Source organism: Pelodiscus sinensis, chromosome 21 (assembly GCF_049634645.1).
Source record: "Pelodiscus sinensis isolate JC-2024 chromosome 21, ASM4963464v1, whole genome shotgun sequence".
Lineage (NCBI taxonomy): Eukaryota > Metazoa > Chordata > Testudines > Trionychidae > Pelodiscus > Pelodiscus sinensis.
This window is the reverse complement of record NC_134731.1, coordinates 24201195-24223352: the sequence shown is the minus strand read 5'-3', so window position 1 is coordinate 24223352 and position 22158 is coordinate 24201195. Positions and strand designations below refer to the sequence as shown.

The 22158-nt window shown below is 50.1% G+C and overlaps 1 protein-coding gene across 7 annotated transcripts in view; it reads left to right on the top strand.

Moving 5' to 3' along the window:
* The window catches only part of GTF2IRD1 (GTF2I repeat domain containing 1), a 207256-nt gene that overhangs the window by 133702 nt on the left and 51396 nt on the right, over window positions 1–22158 (top strand). For all 7 annotated transcript variants that reach the window (XM_075904297.1, XM_075904298.1, XM_075904295.1 and 4 more), the window contains exons 12-16: window positions 6991–7028; window positions 9221–9301; window positions 12624–12713; window positions 14745–14786; window positions 19355–19420. In XM_075904297.1, coding sequence (XP_075760412.1) covers window positions 6991–7028; window positions 9221–9301; window positions 12624–12713; window positions 14745–14786; window positions 19355–19420 — 317 coding nt within the window. The remainder of the gene's footprint in view (window positions 1–6990; window positions 7029–9220; window positions 9302–12623; window positions 12714–14744; window positions 14787–19354; window positions 19421–22158) is intronic.

Sequence of the window (22158 nt, the reverse complement as noted above, 5' to 3'; positions counted from 1 at the left end):
CATAACTGACCAACCTCCGGGTAATCAAACTCAGAGTCCAAAAGGTGCTGGGACACTATATGGAGGGGGCTGTGAGGTACTACAGAGAATGCTGTTGAGTCTTACCCATAGATCCAGGGTCCAACCGATGGCCAGATTTGGGGTTGGGAAAGATTGGTAGAGGCCCCTGGGGATTTTTTGTCTTCCTGTGCAGCCTGAGACATGGGTCACTTGCAAGTTTAAACTGGTGTGATGGATGGATTCTCTGACTTGAAGCCTTGAAATGATGACTTGAGGACTTGTAACTCAGCCAGCTTCTCTGGGTCTGTTACAGGAGTGGGTGGGTGAGGTTCTGCAGCCTGCATTGAGGAGGTCTGACTAGATCCTGGTGCTTTATTCTGTTTTTAAATTTACGTCAATAGTTTATAAGCTTCAAGTGCTGCAAGTGTAGCCATGTGTACCTCACGGTATCCATGCTGGCAATGCACTTAGAAAACGTATTGATTAGGTGTTAACATTGTACATAAGGAGCAGGGAGAAAACTTGTTCATCTTGGCCTCTGAGGATAGAACAAAGAGCAGTGAGCTTGAACTGCAGCACGGGAGGTTCAGGTTGGACATTAGGAAAAAGTTCCTAGCTGTTAGGGTAGTCAAACACTGGAATAAATTCCCCAGGGAGGTTGTGGAATCCCCATCTCTGGAGATATTTAAGAGCAGGTTAGATAAATGTCTATCAGGGATGGTCTAGACAGTATTTGGTTCTGCCATGAGGGCAGGGGACTGGACTTGATTACCTCTCGCGGTCCCTTCCAGTCCTAGTATTCTATGATTCTATGATTCCACATGTAAACGGGGTGACTTATGAGCACAGAGCCAGGGGAGAGATGTTCTGGTCTGTGACCAGTTTAATGGTGCTGGTACGTGGCAGTATGCAGCTGCAACTCTCTGAGGATGTGTCTACACAGCAAAGTTATTTCGGAATAACGGCTATTACTCTGAAATAACTGTGCGAGTGTCTGCACAGCAATTCCATTATTTTGAAATAATTTCGCAATAATGGATGGCTTATTCCGACTTCTGTAAACCTCATTCTACAAAGAATAATGCCTCTTCTGAAATAGCTATTTCAAAACAAGGTGGCTGTGTTTACACTGGGCCACTTATTCTGGAAAATCAGCCGCTTTTCCGGAATAAGCTGCGAGCTGTCTACACTGGCCCTTGAATTTCCGGAAAAGCAATGATGCTCTACTGTACAAAATCAGCCGCTATTCCGGAAAAACTATTCTGCTCCCGCTTGGGCATAACTCCTTATTCTGGAACACTGTTCCGGAAAAGGGCCAGTGTAGACAGCCCAGTAGTCTTTTCCGGAAAAAAGCCCTGATCACGAAAATGGCGATCGGGGCTCTTTTCCGGAAAAGCGCGTCTACATTGGCCACAAACACTTTTCCGGAAAAAGGGCTTTTCCGGAAAAGCAGCCTGCCAATGTAGATGCTCCTTTTCCGGAAAAACTGAAAACGGAATAGTATTCCATTTTAAGCATTTCTGGAAATTCATGCCAGTGTAGACACAGCCAGTAAGTGTAGACGCTCCGTTTCTGCTATTTCGAAATAGCCCATCACCAGGGCTATTCTAAGTTATTCCTCCTGGGGCTCTAAATCGAGATAGCACGTCTACATTAGGGAAGCCTGCCTCGGACTAATTTTGAAGCTTCCCTGCAGTGTAGATGTGCTATTTCGAAATGTGCTATTTTGGAATCACTATTCCGGAATAGCTTATTCCAAAATAACTGTGCAGCGTAGACGTAGCCTGAGTGAAGGGCTCTGGGTTGGTATTAGCCCAGAGGGGTGTGATTCCTTCCACAGGCCCTGGGGTGTGCTATTGGGGTCGAGGCTATTCTGAGAACTCCCTTTTGGAGGCTCAGCCGACTCCCACGTCTCTTCTCCAACTGGCCCCAGTGAAGCCCAGGGCAGAAATCCGCTGGTGCTCTGGAACAATGATGAGAGGCCTTTGTGGGGCCACACTGGGTGTGTCTACACTGCCTGGTATCCCCAGGTCTGTGGGACCTGGGCTGGTGGACTCAGTGTGTCCAGCTGCATGGAATTGGTAGACCAGATCTCGGAGCCATGCCAGTGCGTTCACACTTCCATCTGACTTGAGTCTGCAGCTTGACAGGCCATGGGTGCTGGTTGAAGGGGCATGTGGGGTCAAACTTGACTTGGCATGCAGTGTAGACGAGCCCATTGAGGTTGTTAACATTCTAGCCCTAAAGGTCTTGGGCCGTTCGGCACCGGTTCCGTCTCCCTCTTTACCTTTGCGATGGATGGTGAATCCCGCAGGTAAAAGGTCTCTGCCAGTATCCTGAGGTGATTACAGTTGAGGGCAGAGACTGGACACCAGTGACAACCATTGCGCTGCCTAGGCACTGCTGTGTCACCGTGCTGATGTCCTGGACAGGACACACGCGGCTCAGCTCGTGAGTGCTGCTCGCTGTTCTTCGGGTGTGCAGAATTGATCCGGTTTAACTGAAGGTGGGGTTTTTTAAAATCAAATTCACCTAAACTGGCCCTAAAGTCTGTGAGCACATGGCTATTTCAGTTTCAACTTATTGAAATCCAAGAGCTAGGTATCATTATATTTGATTTGATTTGATTAAGAGCAGATGAAAGTTAAATCTAAAGAAGCTACTCTTAAACCAGAGAGAGGACCTGGTCTTTTGCAGCTAGACTGTGTATGTGACCCATTCACTTGTGTATGTTACAGATTCATACATAATGCGAGTCTGGTGCAGGCCCCAATTACAGAGCCTTGGCTTGTCAGCTCAGTGTGTTGCAGGTCATGCTTTTAGCCCTGCAGGTCCCTATTCAACCACTGATACGTTGGTCAAACTGGCAGCCATCGCATACGGGCAAGGCCAGAATTTCCAAGAACGGATAAACCGGTTGCTTTGGTGAGGGCCTATCGGGAAATAAGTAAACATGCGGAACACGTGACCAAAACGACGGCTGATGAATCAATTCCTCTTTGTCTGGGGCTTGCTGTCACATGCTGAGCACTGAACTGTCACAGAGTGTTTCAGTACAAGGAAGGTATTGATCTAAAATTCTTAACACCTGATGGTCACATTCCCCGTGTTCTTCCGCCCCCGAGACCGGGAGATTGGCGTGATGATATTGACTTCAAGGCAACAAGCGCTGGGGAGCTGACAGACCTTAAAGTGGAATTTGGGTCATGCTCTGTATCCTGCCGTTTGGCATAGTTGTGAGATGGATACTTTTGTGCTAGTCTCAGCCAAGTTTGAAACATGGCAAAGTCTCTGGCGCAAGAGGGAGTCTTCCAAAACTCTGACAATGGACAGGTCTTTGCTCCGGTGCAAGCGTTAGAGCTTGCAAAAGCATCCGCTGCTTTGTCTGTTGCCCCAGGTTTAAGAAATGTGGCCCAGGGACAGGCAGCCTTTTACAAGCAGAATCCAACATCCCAGAGTCACAGCGCTTTGGCAAGGATTCATCAAGGTGTGTAGGCACATGCTCAACTTAAGGGTGAGAGCGCCCATGCGCCTCTTCAGCAAAACACTTGGACCTGTGCTTAGGTGTTCTGCTCAATCAGGCCTCCAATGAGTCATTGCCATTGGGGAGTCTGTATTTCAAATGTGGTGTTGGGGGTTTGCACAATGCAGACTGCTAAAGGAAGAGATGCAGGGTCTGAACTGATTGTACTGAAAATAGATTGCGGAAATGTCAGAACTGATATATAAATATAGGGTCAGACCAAACACTCATTCAAGTCAATGAAAGGGTTTAAAGAGCTAACAACAGTGGGCACTGGATTGGATGTTCCTTTATATTAGTACTAGAACATGAGTTCCCAGACTGGGGGGTGTGAAGGAATTCTGGGGGGGCGCAAAGCGACCCAGCCCCCTCTCCGCCCCCCTTTAATCCCCATGCTATTTTTGTTTTTCGGCCCCGGTCAGTTCCTTTTTTTTTCCTCAATGGCTGTGTCTACACTGGGCCACTTATTCCGGAAAAGCAGACGCTTTTCCGGAATAACTTGCCAGCTGTCTACACTGGCCACTTGCTTTTCCAGAAAAGCAATGACGATCTACTGTAAAATTGTCAGTGTTTTTCCGGAAAAACTATGCTGCTCCCGTTCGGGCAAAAGTCCTTTTCCGGAAAAACTGTTCCGGAAAAGGGCCAGTGTAGACAGCACAGTAGTCTTTTCCGCAAAAAAGCCCCAATCGCGAAAATGACGATCGGGGCTTTTTTGTGGAAGAGCGCGTCTACATTGGCCATGGACGCTTTTTCGGAAAAAGTGTTTTTCCGGAAAAGCATCCTGCCAATGTAGACGCGCTTTTTCTGGAAATATTTATAACAGAAAACTGTTCCGTTTTAAACATTTCCGGAAAAGGGTGCCAATGTAGACGTAGCCAACATGTTTTGTTGCTGGGGGAGGGGGAGAGGGCAAGAGGGTTTCTCAAAAATCAAAAAGGGGGCGTGATGCTGAAAAGTTTGGGAATCACTGTACTACAAGATTTACCTGGTGTGGCTCAGGTCCTTAATTCAATTAAGGTGGTTTTTTTTGTTTGTTTCATTTAAATCATTGTTCTTGGGTGAGGCTGGGGAGGAGGGGATCAGTGTGCAGCCTGCCTGGAGGAAAGAGGACAACCCCAGCCCTCTCTCACCGCAGCAGCTTGGGGCCAGGTGAGAAACACCTCTCCATGGCTGTTGCAGTTGCAACAGGTGCAGCCATGGGGAGGGGTGCATGTCCCCCAGCTGGGAGACCGACAGACACAATCAGACAAATTCTCTGAAATATATAGTAGATAGCTGTTCCTTTCTCCACTCCTGCCTCCTACTGGCCCAAGGGGGTTATTGCTCTCTGGTCCCCGTTTCTGGCCCCTTGATGCCCCCTGTGGTCACTCTGGAGTATATCTCTCCCTCCTACCAGGCACATCCCATTGTCCTGGCACAACCAAACCCTGAACTTGCTTTAAGTTATAACAAGAGGAAGCTGCCTACCAAATATGGTGGTCCTAGCTCTGACCATTTAAGAGGAGTTCTCGAACAAACGGACTCCCAGACAGACAGAGAGACACAGACAGATGCACAAACTCTCTCATATATTTAGTAGATAATATATAGGAAGATATATTGTGTATATGGAAAGCTCTAGCGTCTATGTGTCTATGCATAATCTTTGCTAAATTAGTGCCTGACGGGTACTGCAAATTAGGACCTGATTCTGCGCTGCTGATGTTAACCAGGGTTTTGCTGTTTAGATGGATACTTACACAGCCCTCATTTCCATGGTACCTGAAAATTATTACTGGGTTCATTTTCATGACACCCCAGAGAGGCAGGACAGTGCTATTACCCCATTTTGCAGATGGGGAACTGAGAGATAGGGGCACTAAGTGAGTAGACAGAGGTTTTGTGGGGAATCAGTGGCAGAACAAAAAAAAATTCCACCCAGATCTCTGGAATCCTAAGCAAGTGCCTTAACTGCAAAACTACATTTCAGTTAGCCTATCAGCCACTGACTGCAGTGGATGTGTGATCAGGCCTCACATGTTTTAAGCTGGATTTCCCAAGCTGCTGAGCGCCCACTGCCAATGTTCCCTCTAATTTTTTCCATCCATGTGTGGAATACATTTTATTGTGTGCACCAATACATGTGCGGATATGTACCACCAGTAGAAACACATGCTGCCGGTTGTAGTCGCTTTGGGTGTTCTGCTAATCAGCTGGGTGGCACCTGGATCTCTAATTACCTCAGTGCAAACCTGTACTGTGGATACTTCACACTGATGTAAAGCAGGATTTACGCTGGTAAGCTAAAAATGACATTTGCCCTTCCGAAACTAATGCCACACCATGCCATCCTGTAATCTCTCTCAGGCTGTGTCTACACTGCACAACTATTTTGGAACAAGCTATTCCAGAAGAAATACTCTGAAATAGCTTATTTCGAAATAGCAGCAGTGGAGTGTCCACACTACCGCTATTCAGAAATAGCTGTTCCGGAAGAGGCATTATTCCTCGTGGAATGAGGTTTATGAACACCAAAATAAGTTGCCCATTATTTTGAAATTATTTTGAAATAATGAGCTAGCTGTGTAGACACTCGAATAGTTATTTCAGAATGACGTCCATTATTCCGAAATAACGCTGCTGTGTAGACACATCCTCGCTTCCTTATGAAAATATGTTATCATGACCTCACTTGGAGTATGTCTAGACTGCATCCTTCTATTGGCAGAGGCATGCAGATTAGGCAGGTCGACATTGCAAATGAAGCGGGGATTTAAATATCCCGTGCTTCATTTGCATAAAAATGGCTGCCTCTTTTTACCGACGCGGCACTTTGCCTGTGCTTCATTTGCATAAAAATGTCCGCTGCTTTTTGCTGACACTGCACTTTGTCGGCAAAAAGCGGCAGTCCAGAGGAGGACCTGTCGAGAGACAGCCTTTTTTGACAGATCCTGTAAACCTCCTTGCAGGAGGCATAAGGGAACTGTCAAAAAAGGCTTTCTTTCTCGACAGATCCCCCTCTAGACTGCCACTTTTTGCCGACAAAGTGCCACATTGGCAAAAAGCGGTGGCCATTTTTATGCAAATGAAGTGCGGGATATTTAAATCCCCGCTTCATTTGCAATGTTGACCTGCCGTATCTGCATTCCTCTGCCTACAGCGGGATGCAGTGTAGACATACCCTTGCTGACAAGTTGTATAAGCCTTAAAGAAGGGAAGTTGCAAAGGTTTACTGACACCATAGACCCTGAGAATTGTCATGAATTCTTTCAACGAGAGCCTTGAGTGCTCTGCTGCTAGGACCATCAATGTCTGTGGGATCTTTAGTTTTCCCTTATGCAGAGGAAGAATTGAAGTCAGAGCGAGTTTTTTAATCCCTTGAAATGCCCCCCTTTTGTCTATTTACTGCACTGTACATAAGCCTGAATTTTTTAAGCTATCCCATGATAGTTCCTTTACCATGTCTCATGTCTGCTTCTCCTTATTAGGTCTGAGAAGAGTAGTGTTTCTGAAGACTGTGAACCAGGTGAGCAAGAAATAATCGCTGCTTTCTCCTAAAAAAAGTAATAGTGAAGGACCAGAAATAGTGAAGGACCTGGGTTCCTTCTAATAAATATCAGATTTCCTGAGGAAGCAGATAAGCTCCCCAGGGCTTGGGCTGGGATGGCCCATGACATGCATTTGCTGAGTACACACTCTTTTTGCCATGTGCTGCTGTGAGGGCTGTTCTAATGAAACCTTCCAATACAAATGACAGAAGTATAGCAAACATTGCTGCCTGTCCCAGCTCCTTGGAGGGGACTGTGCTTCCCATTGGGGGGCTCAGAATCTCAAGGCTTCTGCTGACTAGCTTATAGGAAGAGAGATGTCAGAGTGAGGAAAAAGTCTCCTGTGCGGTGTAGTTTGATGGGCAATAAGGTCGTCTGTGAATCTCTATTTGAAGGATGGTGTGTGTGTCTTGTACACACACAGGGGGGAACTCACTTCCTCTTTAAAGGGAGCCCATCTGAGTGGGAGCCCCCCCCCCTTAGTTAAAAATCATTACAAAAGGGGTTTTTGTACCATTATTCAGGCTGAATAATGGTGGGCGAAAACCTGTGAAAATAGACCAGCCCTGATGGCCACTTGCTGTGGCTCTGCTGCCCTAGTGGCAAAAGTGAATTGCCGTCAGGTATGCTCAGTATCGCTCTTCCGTTAGACACATCTCTGAACCCTTTGGCTACGTCTACACTGGCATGATTTTCCGAAAATGCTTTTAACAGAAGAGTTTTCCGTTAAAAGCATTTTCGGAAAAATCGCGTCTAGATTGGCAGGACGCTTTTCCTCAAAAGCACTTTCTGCGGAAAAGCGTCCATGGCCAATCTAGACGCGGTTTTGCACCATTTTTGCGATCGGGGCTTTTTTGCGGAAAACAGTCCTGTGCTGTTTACACTGGCCCTCTTGTGCAAATGCTTTGTGCAAGAGGGCTTTTGCCCGAACGGGAGCAGCACAGTATTTCCGCAAGAACACTGACGATCTTACATGAGATCGTTAGTGTTCTTGCGGAAATTCAAACGGCCAGTGTAGACAGCTGGCAAGTTGTTCCGCAAAATCAGATGATTTTGTGGAAAAACTTGCCAGTCTAGACATAGCCTGTGGGTATGTCTAGACTACATGGCACCTTCGACGGAGCCATGTAAACTAGTTTACCCAACATAGTCAATGACGCGGGGATTTAAAGAATCCCCACTTCGTTAAAATAAAAATGGCCGCCACGCTGTGCCGACAACCAGCTGATCCGGCACAGCGCGGCAGTCTAGACGCGGATTGGTCGACAAGGGAAGCCTTTATCGACCGCTCCTGTAAACCTTGTTTCACGAGGCATAAGGGAGCATTCGACAAAGGCTTCTCTTGTCGACCGATCCACGTCTAGATGGCCATGCTGTGCCGGATCAGCTGATTGTTGGCATAGCATGGCGCCCATGTTTATTTTAATGAAGCGGAGATTCTTTAAATCCCCGCTTCATTGACTATGTCGGGTAAACTAGTTTACATGGCTGCGTCAACAGAGCCATGTAGTCTAGACATACCCTTTGGGACGTGAATTGGTCGTCGCAGTACCCCTAGGAAGCAGCTATGTGAGTATTTCCCCCCATTTGGCAGACACAGAAGTAGAGATACGTGTCCTCTGGCCTTTTGGGTGGGCTTTGATACATCAGTCTTTACCGAGGCCTTCTCTGCCAGAAGAAGTTGCTCTGGTTTGGATTCCAATAGAATTTTCAACCAGAATAGTTCAGCTGGTGCAAAAGACCATGAGCGCTCCCTTTTTCTGGTTTAAACCAGGGTTTATACCATTTGGTGTAAATGGATTAGGAATTGGTTTCAGATAAAGTGAAATAAGCCACTCTTGAACTGAAAGAAAAGCATCCACAGAGGGGTAGAACCATGGAACTAACTCAGTTTAGGAAGTGATTTAAATTAAGCTGGTGCAGTTTTCACCTATGGACAAAGCTTTATCCGCTCTCTGCCTCAGCTTTCCTATCTGTACAATGGGGTTAGTGGTGGTGAGATGGGCAGTGTACTTTGAGACCTATGGGTGAAGTGCCAAGAATGATTAGTAATAGGTTACTGCCAAGAATATAACGTATGCGCAATGAAGATTTTTCCTTCCCACCCCCTGATAGGTAGTGACCAGTTATTGTGTTTCATGCCTCTGATTACTTTTTTCCCCCCCGCAAGGTACATCAGCAGAACTGAGTGGGATCAGACATATCAAAATAGAGCCAGATGAGTTGGACATCATTCAAATCACTGTCCCAGGTAAAATTTAAAACTTTGGAATGACTCAGCAATGTCTAGGCAGGGAACACTGGCCTTCGATTGCTCTGTGCGTAGAGTGCCAGGGAATTGGGATGGCTCCTCTTTTCTCTTCCTCTTGGGACGAATTCGCCCCCACGTCTTTCTCGTCTGAAAGCCGGGTCCCAGCGGCACGTGAGACGTTAGCTGGTTTCTTGTGAAGCCCTTTGGGATCACACGTGGTTTGGGGTTTTCCCATCTTCTGTGTCTGTTCATTTTGTGCCTTTCGCACTGTCCCTGTCCTACCTCTGGCCAGGCAGGCGAGGAGCAGCCTCTCCCGGAGTGGACAGACCTGCCAACAGAGCGGAGGCAACTGCCCTAGGGCCCAGCAAGTCAAATTAGCAGGGGGCTCCTGGCCGCTTCTGCTGCTACTGCAGCTGCCATGTCGGCTGGAACCCCAGGTCCTTTAAATCGCCACTGGAGCCTTGTAGTGTGCACTGCAGAGCCCCACAGGGCGTGCTCTGCTCGGCACTGGGGGGGCATGGTCTGAGCAGTGCCGAGAGCTCCCACCCAAGGCCTCACCCCTCCCCAGAGCGCGGAGACGCCCCCCTCCCCCTTGTCCAGAGACCCAGCGAGTCTGTTGGCCTCACCCCTCCCCAGAGCGCGGAGACGCCCCCCTCCCCCTTGTCCAGAGACCCAGCGAGTCTGTTGGCCTCACCCCTCCCCAGAGCGCGGAGACGCCCCCCTCCCCCTTGTCCAGGGACCCAGCGAGTCTGTTGGCCTCACCCCTCCCCAGAGCGCGGAGACGCCCCCCTCCCCCTTGTCCAGGGACCCAGTGAGTCTGTTGGCCTCACCCCTCCCCAGAGTGCGGAGACGCCCCCCTCTCCCTTGTCCAGAGACTCAGCGAGTCTGTTGGCCTCACCCCTCCCCAGAGCGCGGAGACGCCCCCCTCCCCCTTGTCCAGAGACCCAGCAAGTCTGTTGGCCTCACCCCTCCCCAGAGCGCAGAGACGCCCCCCTCCCCCTTGTCCAGAGACCTAGCGAGTCTGTTGGCCTCACCCCTCCCCAGAACGCGGAGACGCCCCCCTCCCCCTTGTCCAGAGACCCAGCGAGTCTGTTGGCCTCACCCCTCCCCAGAGCGCGGAGACGCCCCCCTCCCCCTTGTCCAGGGCCCCAGCGAGTCTGTCGGCCTCACCCCTCCCCAGAGCGCGGAGACGCCCCCCTCCCCCTTGTCCAGAGACCCAGCAAGTCTGTTGGCTCACCTGGGACCGGTTGCTCATCCTGCTCTTTCAGTGATAAGCAAGAAGCTTTTGGGTAGTAGGTGCTTTCCTTCCCAGCCCCTGTCAGTATCCCTGTCCCTGTCCACGGAGGTGGGAGCTGACCCAGGAAGTTAAATTACTTGTCCCAGGTCATGTCACAAATCCTTGGGAGGACTCGGGGTAGCACCCAGATTTTCAGATTCCCCCTGCCCCTGTGCTGAGAGAGCCAGAGGCCTCCTTGCCTTTCGAAGCAGCGGATTGGAAATAGCGGTTGCAGCCTGTTGGGGAAGGAGACGCAGTGGGTCTGGAAGAGAGTTTCAAGTGACCCCACTGTAAGTCAGTGGTGGGCAACCTGCAGCCCACCGGGATTCACGTTTGGCCCACGGGACGTTTTCTTTACTGTTGCTCCTGCCCAGGGTTGCCAGAGATTCTGATGGGTTTTGTCTGCCGGGATTGCTAACGTGACACGCCCGTGAAGCCAGGGCACGTAAGGCCCGTGCAGAGTGCTCACCGTGTTGACCGTAGGAGCCGTGCACTCCCTCTGCGCCCAATCCCAGTGCGGCTACAGCTCAGCCCGCACACCCTGCAAATTCTAGGCAGGTGACGCTGTTTGCAAAACTACCCTGTCCTGGGAAATCATCTGGGTTGCAACCATCTTGGGGCCCATTGAGATGAAGAAGGACCACTCACCCTCTCTGCTTCAAGTAGTATCTGTCAGTTTATTGTGGAGATTAACCCTAGTGCTGCAGATGCACCAGTGTGGGGGAAAAAAAATGCTGTTCCAGGCTGATCCCCTTAAATTGTGGCCTCTGTATTTCTGCAACGCTTTGTGCTGGCTCCTAAGGGTGTCGTTGGATGATGAGTCTATTAAAAGCTGGTGTTCTATTATCAGGTCTTTCTCTCCTTCGCTGATATGCCCTGTAAGTCCGGATGACTTCTCTGTAGGCCGCATCTGGCTAGGGCTTATCGTCGTACAAGGGAATAAATAGTAGCTCCAAGCAGCCAGTTCTAAGGCTACCAAGCTGTGAGTGGGCCATCAGTGCCCATGTTGCCATGTCTGAAGTGCACATGCGCGCGCGCACACCCAGCATTAAACACAACGGGCGAGAATTGTTCTCAGTCACACAGGCCGGGTGGACTGCACGCTCGCTGCCCCCTCCCTCGGCGTGACCCACCCTAAGAAGGTGCCCCGCTGGAGGGAAGAGCAGGGACTTCAGATCTCCAGGGATTGCCTAGAGTGGTCCCTATGATCGGCTGCAGCAAAACCAGTCAGACCTGGGAACAGGCTCAGGTCAGGGCAGGCCCAGCAAGTCTGATAAAATAAAGGCTGGCAGCCTCTCCGAGAGGCCAGTTCTGGATGCAGCCCAGGACAGAGGAGGCTCCGTTTCCCTGCCCTAACCCGAGTAACCTGGCCTGCTCAGGCCTCTCACCCTGACAGGATGTACTTGGAGCTCTGTGAAGATTCCCAGCTGGCTGGTTTGAGCTTCCTTTCTCCTGCCGTAAGGGGACATGGTGGAGAGCTGTGTTTCACCACCCTGACATGTAGGAAGTTTTTCCTAATGTCCAACCTAAACCTCCCTTGTTGCAATTTAAGCAACTTGAGGATTACCTGTTCGTTTCACTCCCTCTGGGGCATCTGGCGCTGGCCACTGTCGGCAGATAGGACACTGGGCTGGATGGACCGTTGGTCTGACTCAGTGTGTCTGTTCTTATGTTCTCCAGACGGGGAAGGTGGGGGGTGCTTTGTAGATATATTTTTAATACCGTTTTACACCAGTTAAAGTGCATAGGAGAAAGATAGCTCAGTTGCCATCAAAACATTCTAGATACAGTCGCCCAGAAGCTCTCGGAGACATTTAGGCGCTTAACTCCCATCTCAATGGTAATTAGAAGCCTGAATACCTATGAGGACGTGTGACTAGTCCTAATTCAGGTCCTATGTGCCTTTGTGACTGGGTAACTGCACCCCTGTATCAAATGGTTGTTGAGTTTTTCGTGAATTCTTGTGGATGGACCGTAAAGCTCTGAAGTCTGCTTCCAGGGTCGGTAGCTGGGCTGTCAGAACTGTCTTTGGTGCTTTGTTCACAGACCGATCCCCCAGCTCCGATGACATGCATGACCCAGCGACCAGCCGCATGACTTCAGATGATTCCAGCTACATGCTAGAAACAGTCACAGGTAATAAAAAGTAAACTGCTTGGAACTCGAGCACTCGGAAATCCTACCAACTCCAGAAAGAAACGGAGGGCAGATTTCAGGCCAAGGTTTTCCCGAGTCTAAAATAAAGGTCCTAATTCTGCAATTTTATTCGTCAGTCAGTGCTCTGAGCTTTCCAAATTATCCAGCCCCCAGCATCTCTCAGAACCGCTGGGTGGTCAGTGCTACTGAAATCAGTACAGATGTCTACCACGGATGTGGATAGCCACAGGTAGACATTGGTACCTTCTGATCCGCAGGGCTCCACTCCCCGGAGATGATGCAGCCAGAGGAGATGAGTGTGGCCATGCAGCAGTCTGCCCCCAACCGTGCCGCCAGCGGCGTCTCCTGTCTGGGGTGGTACAGTTCCCCAGGGGCAGTACAGCCAGAAGGTTGGGAGCATCCACACCTGCCTTGCTTCCTTTGGCCACAGCATCTCCTGGGAGTACAGCTCTGCGGCTCAGCAGATATCAATGCCTATCTGTGGACAGCCGCCTCCGTGGGGTGGACATTTGTATCCCCGGCTTTAGAAACTGGGTCACTCATTCGGGAGCACCAGTATGGAAATAGGAGCCGACTAAGAGTTGTGGCCTAAACATGTGGCCTTGTTCCTCCAGAGCCTCCTTAACTTGGCCCAGTGGAAACCATGTTTGACAATCCAGATGCAAAGTGTGTCAGATACTTGTTTGTCTTTTCCCTGGGGCGTATTTAACTGTCGTCATTGTCATGTGTAGTACAGTAATGGCAAGGTTGGGATCCCACATAGGAAGGGTCGGTTCCTGCCCTGTGGGCTCGTCCTCTAAAAACAGGCGTAAGCTCTTTGAGCCGAGGGCCATGTTTGGTGTAGAGCGTTCGTATGGCACCGAGTGGCGTGGGGCACGTCGGTGCTGTGATATTACTGATAATAAGTAACCATAATGATGAAACAGGCAACCGGTGGAGCAGAATCAGAGGGACAGAGGGTTCCCCCATATAAAACACAGGTGGGGAACCTCAGGCCCCAGGGGCTTGCCTGGATCCGTCCCCCAAAGCTCAGGGACACGCTGGCTCTCAAGGCCCCTCCACTGCCCCACTGTGAAGCTGGAGGGCACAAAATCTACTAATCCGGGCCCCGCGGGCACTGGCATGCGAGGAGGATGCGGGGAGTGTCTTTCTCCTCCCCAGTCCAGGGCATGTCAGTACGGGTGGCGGGGGTGTTTTTCTTCTCACTTGTGTGCGGCCCTCAACTGATTTTTCTGCGGGTCAGCGGCTCCCGACCCCAAAAGATTCCCCACCCCTGCTTTAAAGGAACCATCCCCTCAGCTCCATTAGGTGAGGAGGACATGCGGCCGGGAGGGAAGGCGCCCTGGTTTTCACGGCACATGGTGCTGGCCATCGGCGGAAGCTGGAAGGAAGCGTAACGAGCGCTGTGCAGAAGGCCAGACAAGATGGTGAAGCTGTGGGATGCAAAGCACAGTTAGCAAGGGCCTTTCCTGGCGGGTTCCTGTTGGAATTAAAAAAGCAGAATCATTTCATGTGATCCAGAGGGACTAAGGAGAAAAGGTTGTTGCCTGGATTCAACCTAGTCCTAGGTTTGATTTTCCCCAAAGGAAGCTCCCCTCCCTGCTACAGCCTTACGGCTTTTGCTCTGGGAACCTGCAAAGAAGGATGTGAACTGGAGCGGAGGTGAACGCCTTGCTCTCCGGGCACCAGGCAATGACCTTACAGACTGTCGGAAAGATGGACCAGAAGGCGTGTCCTGTGTCACTTCTTTTTTTACTGAGTTGATGGAAGCAAGAGGGGGCAGTCCCCAAACCCTTCTGTTGAGTGCTCTTCTGTTGTGTGGGGAAAGCGGGCTATACGCTGGGCTGTTTTTCCCAGCTGAGGAGGAATGCACTCCACCTAGCTAGCTAGTGCATCTGGCTGCATCTTTATCTCTCTAGCGCAAGTTCTCATGCCTGCTCCTGGAGATGGCTTGCAGGCACATTGACTGATTGTCTAGGAGACGCTGCTAAACTTTTGCTTTCCTTCCAGTGTCAGATAAAGAGCCCAGCCAGGAAGAAAAGCCAGTGGAAGGTAAGAGTGAGTTTGCTGTAAAAGCAGGCCAGCTTTATCCTCTGGTCAGCTCATGTCTGTTTAAGCCTGATGAAAACAGCTGTATTTTATTGTATTATTTATTATTAATTTGTATTCGCAATGGCCTAGCCAGGCACCAGGACCCTAGCAGCGTACAAACACAGAACAGAGAGACAGTTCCTGCCCCAGTGAGCTCCCAATCTGAGCATAAAGCAGGAAAGAGCAGCTGGCTGTAGGCAGACGGCAGTGGGTCGGCCCTCTAAATTCTTAGCAAGGTAATTGGCTTCCTAACCACCCTGTTCAGCACTGCATCTCTACTTCAACCGCCAGATGGTGTATTCCGGGGGGTGGGGGGACCTACCAGCCTCAGGCTGGATTTGGCCCCTGACTGACCAAGGCTCGGAGATGAGTCAGCATTTGCACTTCAGCCCCATGGCAAGCTGGCCCCATGGAGCACCAGCTCATCGTACTGCCAGGGGAAGCCCCGAACTTGTGGGGAGCCCGGTCAGTGAGAGATTGTTGTTGTTTTGTTTCTTTTTTTGGTTTGTTTTGGGGGTTTTTTCTTCTTACTTGTGTGTGGCCCCGACTGATTTCTCTGTGAGTCAGTGGCCCCCCCAGCCAAAACCAGGTTTCCCACCCCTGGTGTATATCAACATCACTCCCGTTTGTACTAGCCGAGAACCACTCCCAGCAAATTGTCTTGCCACGCCGGTGGTTCCAGCTGCAGTTCGGGGGCTGCTTTCTCAGTACAGATTGCAGTGGTGCGCGCTCTGATTAAAGAATTCACCCGGGTACTTTGTTCCGAGATGTGTCTCTTACGGCTTGCGCGTGGGCTCACTGACATCAGTAGCAACCCCCCCATTGACTTAAATGATGGAGGAGCAAGCCCTGAATTAGCAGGGGCTGTCCAGCTCCCCAGAGTGAGAAATATCGGCCACCCCAGCCAGCTGTTCGTCTGGCCACGCAATAGTGGGGAGGTGGCCAGTGAAGGCCAGGAATGCCTCCCTCGCTGCCGCTGCTCCGGAGACTGCACGAACCACCAAAATGGAATCAACGCTCCAGTGTTGGGAGCACGACTTCTCCGTGGTGTTTCAGTGTCGTGTTGTTGGCCTGCTTGTCTCTAAGTGGTCCAAGAGGGAAGTCTTCTGGCTTGGAAAATGAGTCCTGGGCTGTGTTGCATGGAAAGGGGGAGAGATTGAAAACAGAATAACGTGAGAATGTCGTGAACTTTGATTCAGTTCACTTGTGCCTTACGTTGGAGGTCACCCCTTTTTATTTTCCTGATGATGATGGAGATGATCCTTGAAGACTTCAAAGTTTATAGAATATTATTATTCATCAGAGAAGCAGAGTTGTCTAGTAGGTAGAGCACCAATGCGTGAGTCAGGAGACCTGGGTTCTACTGCTGGATCTGCCCTGGCCTACTGTGTCACCTTGAGCAAACCACTTCCCCACCCCTACCTCTGCTTCTCCTCCTCCCTTCTGTGTGTCTTGTATATTTAGATCAGGCCTGGGCAAAATACGGCCCCAGCCTGCCAAGGTTCCAGGTCTGGCCTGCGGATGCAGCAGGGAGCCCCAGGCAGGCTCGCTGCTTGGCTCGCCCCACCCGCACGCCGCTCAGAAAAGCAGCTGCTAGGCTGTTTCTCTTTCAGAACTGTGAGCCTGGAGGGGAGGGAGGAAAGGCTTCATGAGCTGCCCCCAGCACAATTCCATTGGCCAGTTTCTGCCTGTTTGAATAACAGGCAGCCACAAAGCACCACGCCTCATCCCCTCTAGCTCATAGTTACTCACACGCTCACATGGCTCTGCAGCCTGTGCGGGGGTAGGGCAGGCAGGCAGGCAGGCCAGCTGGCTGAGAAACATGCTGGATTGCTGGCCTGGTGTCACCCAGGTAAGTCTCCTGGCCAGAGCCTGCCTCTGGCACCCAAGCCCCTCCCTTCCCCAACCCTCTGCCCCCCACTTCACATACCCAAAACCTCTGTCCCCCTCCCACACCCATATCCCTTCCCTGATCTGGCAGTCTAACCCTCTGCCCCAGATCACAATCCCCTCGTGCCCTAGGTCATAATCCAAACTCCTGCACACTAATCCCCTGCCCTAGGTCACATCCCAGACCTGTGCACCCTAGTCTAGTGCCCCAGGTCACAACTGCCTCATTCACCCAACCTCCCTCCCAGACCCCACACTCCTTCCTGCACCCCAATCTCTTACCCTAAGCTCCCTTCTGCACCCAACCTCCATCCCAAATGACCCCCCCCCCCATTAATATCATGGAAGAGTGCAGCCCTTGCCCACTTTCCAAAATCTTGGGCGTGCCTCCCCCATCAAAAGTTATTGCCCACCCCTGATTTAGACTGTAAACATTTTGGGACAGAGATTGTATCTGCTCTGTGTATGACAGCACCTAGCATACTGGTGCCCTGATCTCAGCTGAGACCTTTCATACAGATTAGCATAATAAATACAGGCAGTCCCCGGGTTACGTACAAGACAGGGACTGTAGGTTTGTTCTTAAGTTGAATTTGTATGTAAGTCGGAACTGGTACATATTGTAGGGGAAACTCTAGCCAAACATTTCTCCAGAGCTCAGTTTTATTCTCCCACACCTCACTTCCCTCAGTCCTTTATTCTCAAGCTGAGGTGTCTGCTGAGAAAAGCCGCTCCGCGTCTCCCTGGTCTGCTGGGGGGAAGCAGCTAGTGCGGGGTTGCCTCACCCTGTTTGTAAGTAGGGATCCGATGTAAGTCGGATCCATGTAACCCAGGGACTGCCTGTATATGTTCACTGAATCTTTTTGAATAGGTTGATTTTTGATCCCATTGTCCCTTTCTAATTATACCTCCCAAACTGATGTTTTCCTGCACCAGAACGGCCACCTGGGGTCTAACCACTGGTCCATCTAGCACCCTGACAGTGACCCGTGACAGACGTGTCAGAAGGAAAGAACGGAAGAGGGCAATTTCAAGTGATCCGTCCCCTGTCCTCCAATTCCTGCTTCTGGCAGTCGGAGGTTTAGGGCCACCTGAAGCATAAGGTTCCATCCCTGACCATCTTGGCTAATAGCCACCAGTGGAGCTAGCATCATGAGCTAATTCTTTGGGTTTTTTCATGCTTTTCAGCCCATGGGAATGAATGAGTGCCATAGGTTGACTGTGTAGTCCATATGGCTAAAGATTAAAAGACAGAGTCCATCTTTCGACTTCTCTTAAGTAGTTAAATGGTTGATGACGTTTATCTGAATGTTTCATTTGTAACCTGCCGCTGTGGGGATGAGACATTTTAAGCCGTTACCCGTGTTTGTGCTTGATCGGCTGCTGCTTTTGTGCCTCTGGCATTACTCAGCAACCGGCACTCAGCTGAACTAACAGTGTGACACTGAGTGAGAAACATGGGGATGTTAAATATCGGTTAATTGAATAGTCGATGAACCTCATGAATTCTTATCGGTTAGTCGACTATTCTATAGTCCTTGGGCAGCCCCTGTCCAAGGGAGAGGGGTCTGAGCTCCCAGACCCAGCATGAGCCAGAATTGAGCCGGGTTGCCTGCCTGCCTAGCTCCTAATACACTTTAAATGCAGAGCCGCAGCAGGGGTAGGTCCCGGACCCAGTGCAACCCAAGACTGAGCCGGGCTGCGGATCAGCCTGCTAAAAAATGTACTGGCAAGGGGTGGGGGGGAAATGCGGGTAGTCTACAGCATTAACCTATACGGTTTTTTTTGCTTATTGGTTAGTCGACTACACTACTACATCCCTAGAGGAACACGGCTAGGAAGCCCATTGCCATGCTAGCTGATGAGGTTGGCTAGTTGCATGTATGGAAGTAAACAAACCGTTTTAAACCAACAGCAGATGTCATGAGTTTCATTCATATCCTCTATTTTCATACTTCCCACTGGCGGTGACGCTGACCGACAGGGAGCTAAAAGAAAAGCCGTATATCTTCAGCGGTAGAGAGAGAAAACATGGCATGGGAGAGAGGAGTCACACGATCCTCAGAACAACGTGATTGAGGAACCCTTCCCACCCCTCGCCTGCCTTGCTGGGTCTCCCATGTTGCTCTAGGGCTGAAGGAGACTGGGAAAGCCGGCCTTGCCTGGGACCTGATGTCAGCTTCACAGGTCACAAGAGCCATTTGACCTTTTGTCGCCTGTGGACCTTGCCAGTGATTCTCCATGATATCACACACACACACACACACACACACACACACACACACACACACACACACACACACACACACACACATACATCATGCCTGGGGTAGATGGAATTTGGTCACACACCCATACACACACACACACACACACACACACACACACACCCCCACCATGCCTGGGGTAGATGGAATTTGGTCACACACCCATCCCTGGGGCAGATGGAATTTGATATCACACACACACACACAAACACACACACACACACACACACCATGCCTGGGGCAGATGGAATTTGATCACACACACACACACACTCCTCCGGGTCAGGGAGAGCAGGGCTGTCCCAAAGCTTTATTGCACATCTCAGGTGCTAGAGGTGGTTTCTTTATCAGTGTATTTCTCTCGTTTTCCAGATGGCCTTGGTGACGTTTTAAGCCATTTGAGGAAACAAGTTGAAACGTTGTTCAACGCACGCTATGGTAAGATGTTCCTTAACCATTGTTCTTAACGCTGAGGCTCTGCCTGAGAGAGCTCAGAACGTAGCCCATTGTTCAGAGCTGTCACCTGCTATTTCCAAATCGGTTGTGGACTGAGTGTGACATGGAGTTTGTTCATTTGCTCTCTGCTGGGCCTGCAAACGCATTGGGATTCTCCCTGGACCTTGTTGCAACTCATCCCCTCGATTTACTGGAAAATGCTCTAACTGGCTCCTGCCTGCCCAGGAGTTGCCTCAGTGACCCACAAACTTTCTGCACAGGGGAGAAGGGCTGGACTATTTTCCTTGTCTGGTGCTTGAAATTTTCAGAAAGTCTTTTCAGTAAGATTGCTCTGGAGTGTGTCACGGTATTGGGGGGGGATTATAGTAGCGCACTAGTGAAGTATGGCAGTGTGGTCCACTGGTTAGAGCAATGGCCTGGGAGCTAGGAAACTTGGGTTCTGTCCTTGTGACACTAACTTGAGTCCAGATTTTCACCTCTCCTTCTGGGAAAATGCCATTCACTTCCTCAGTGTTCCCCTTGGGAAACAGGGCTCTGGTCTGTCCATTTGAACGAAGTGTATGGAGATCTCTGGGTGAAAAACACTGGGGAGTGTTTTTATTACCATGCAGCAGTTTGTTGCGGATCTTGATTGAAGTCAGAGTGAACATGCAGCACAGTGTGTGTGAACTGAAACGTACTTAAATACTAACACACACACACACACACTGAACCACTAAACAAGGGACATGGAAAATTACAAGTAAATTTTGAAGGGAAACAGAATGTTTTCTGGGCCTGTCTCGAGCAGAATTCAAGGCTCTGTGTTTCTCCCACAAGAGCTGATGTCACAAACCCCAGAAGCAGAGCAAAGGAGCTGCAACCTTTAAGCTGCTTTCGCTGCTATGGGCAAGTTTTGCTGGAAAAACACACTCCACAGAGCTGAGGTCTTGGCAGTTAAAAGAAAGAGGAAATGGGGTTTCAAGTGGGTTTAAAAATGTCCTTATTTGTCATGTTAAGGTTAAACCTGCCATTCTGTGGCTTGAATTAGGATCTGAAGCGCGTCTGTTTGGTGGTTGGGATTATTTGTTATGGGGTATTTATACCTCTTTAGAAAGCATTTCTGTTCCACGTTAAGTGTGGGCAGCTTCCGATCAGAAGACGTCTTGCAAAGAGGAAGCGCCTTCTAGGACGGTTGCAACAAATCGGTTCCCTGTTGTTTTGCAAGACTGAAATGATCCGTGCAGAGGTTCTGTTCCTGGGGATGCACATTTCTTAAAGAGCTGTAGACTCAACAATAGGAGTTCATTAGGAGCTGGGTCATTCCTGCATTTGGTAAATAGGAGCCTGCCAGCTCCAAAGCGCCGAGTCATGTCCAGCCCAGTCTTAATTGTGCTTTTGTTTTGATCAAAAACCCTAGCTGGGGGATGTCTGTTCAGCAGCCTGTTGACTGGCGCTTCACACACTGAGCTCCTGATGCCCGTAATGGGGCAATTCCCATTTTCTCTGTAGAGAGCAATGAACGGGAGCTGCTATGGGCCGAGCCCTTTTGCAGCTTGAGTGAGCTTGTGTCCTCAGTCCAGTTCCTAGTGGACAAGTGTCCTTTATTGCAGAACCACTGCAGGACCAGTCCCCGACTGCCACCCTTGCAGCTAGGCTCAGTGGAATGGGAGGGAGGAGGGGCAAATGCATTGTGAAGCATGAGCTACTCTCTTGCCCTTGAAAGTTGTGTCTCCACATCAAAGTTAAGGCAGGTTGGTAGGGCCACGTTTAAGATACACAGAGGATCCAGGGCCGGATTAAGACCTTTAGAGGCCCTAAGCACAGAAAAGATTATGGTGCCCCCCCCCCCATATGTAATTCAAAATAAAAACAATACTATACCGTAAAATCTCAGGGTTTTTTTGGTGCCCCTGCTCTGCCTATTGGGTAATCCAGCCCTGGGAGGATCCCAGTTCTGAGGTCTGTCAGTCGGGTGCCTTTCACCCACATTAAGTTCTCCCACACCACCTCGGAAACAGTCGAAAGTTTCTTAGGCCCACTCCAGAGCGTGGCCCGTGGCCTGGCCTGTGTAACCCGTTGGGGAGTGCATGGTCTCTGGTCACCTCTGTGCTCTTTAGCTCCAGTTGTAGCACTTTGCACATTTAGCAGTGAAGGTCCCCCATTCAATAGCGGCGGTGTTGATTGGGGTGGCCCAGAAGGGGGCCAGTAGCACATGCACCAGGGGGGTTACGCTTGTGTAACCACCATCAGGAGAAGTTGAACCTGGGACCTCTGGAGCTTACTATATGAGCCTCTGCCCTCTGAGCTAAAAGCCAGCTGGCTCCCAACCCATGCTGGAGAGGTCTCTTGACCTTAGCTGTTGCTGTGGTCCAGGTGCCACTGCATGGGACAGTGAACCACACAAGGGGTGTGTCTAGACCACAGGGTTTTGTCGACAGAAGTTGGCTTTTGTCGACAAAACTATACCTGCTTCTACACTACCAGCGCGTTCTGTCGACAGGAAGTCGACAGAACACGTCAGTCGATAGCGGTAAACCTCATTTTACGAGGAATAACGCCTTTTCGAAAGCACTCATTCGAAAAAAGGCGCGATTGCATGGAAACTGTGCTTCTTCGAAAGAGAGCATCTAGACTCTCTTTCGAAAAAACGGCTTGCTTTGTCGACAATACCGTAGTCTAGACGCTCTTTTTTGACAGAGGCTTTGTCAACAGTATCTGTCGACAAAGCCTCTGTCGAA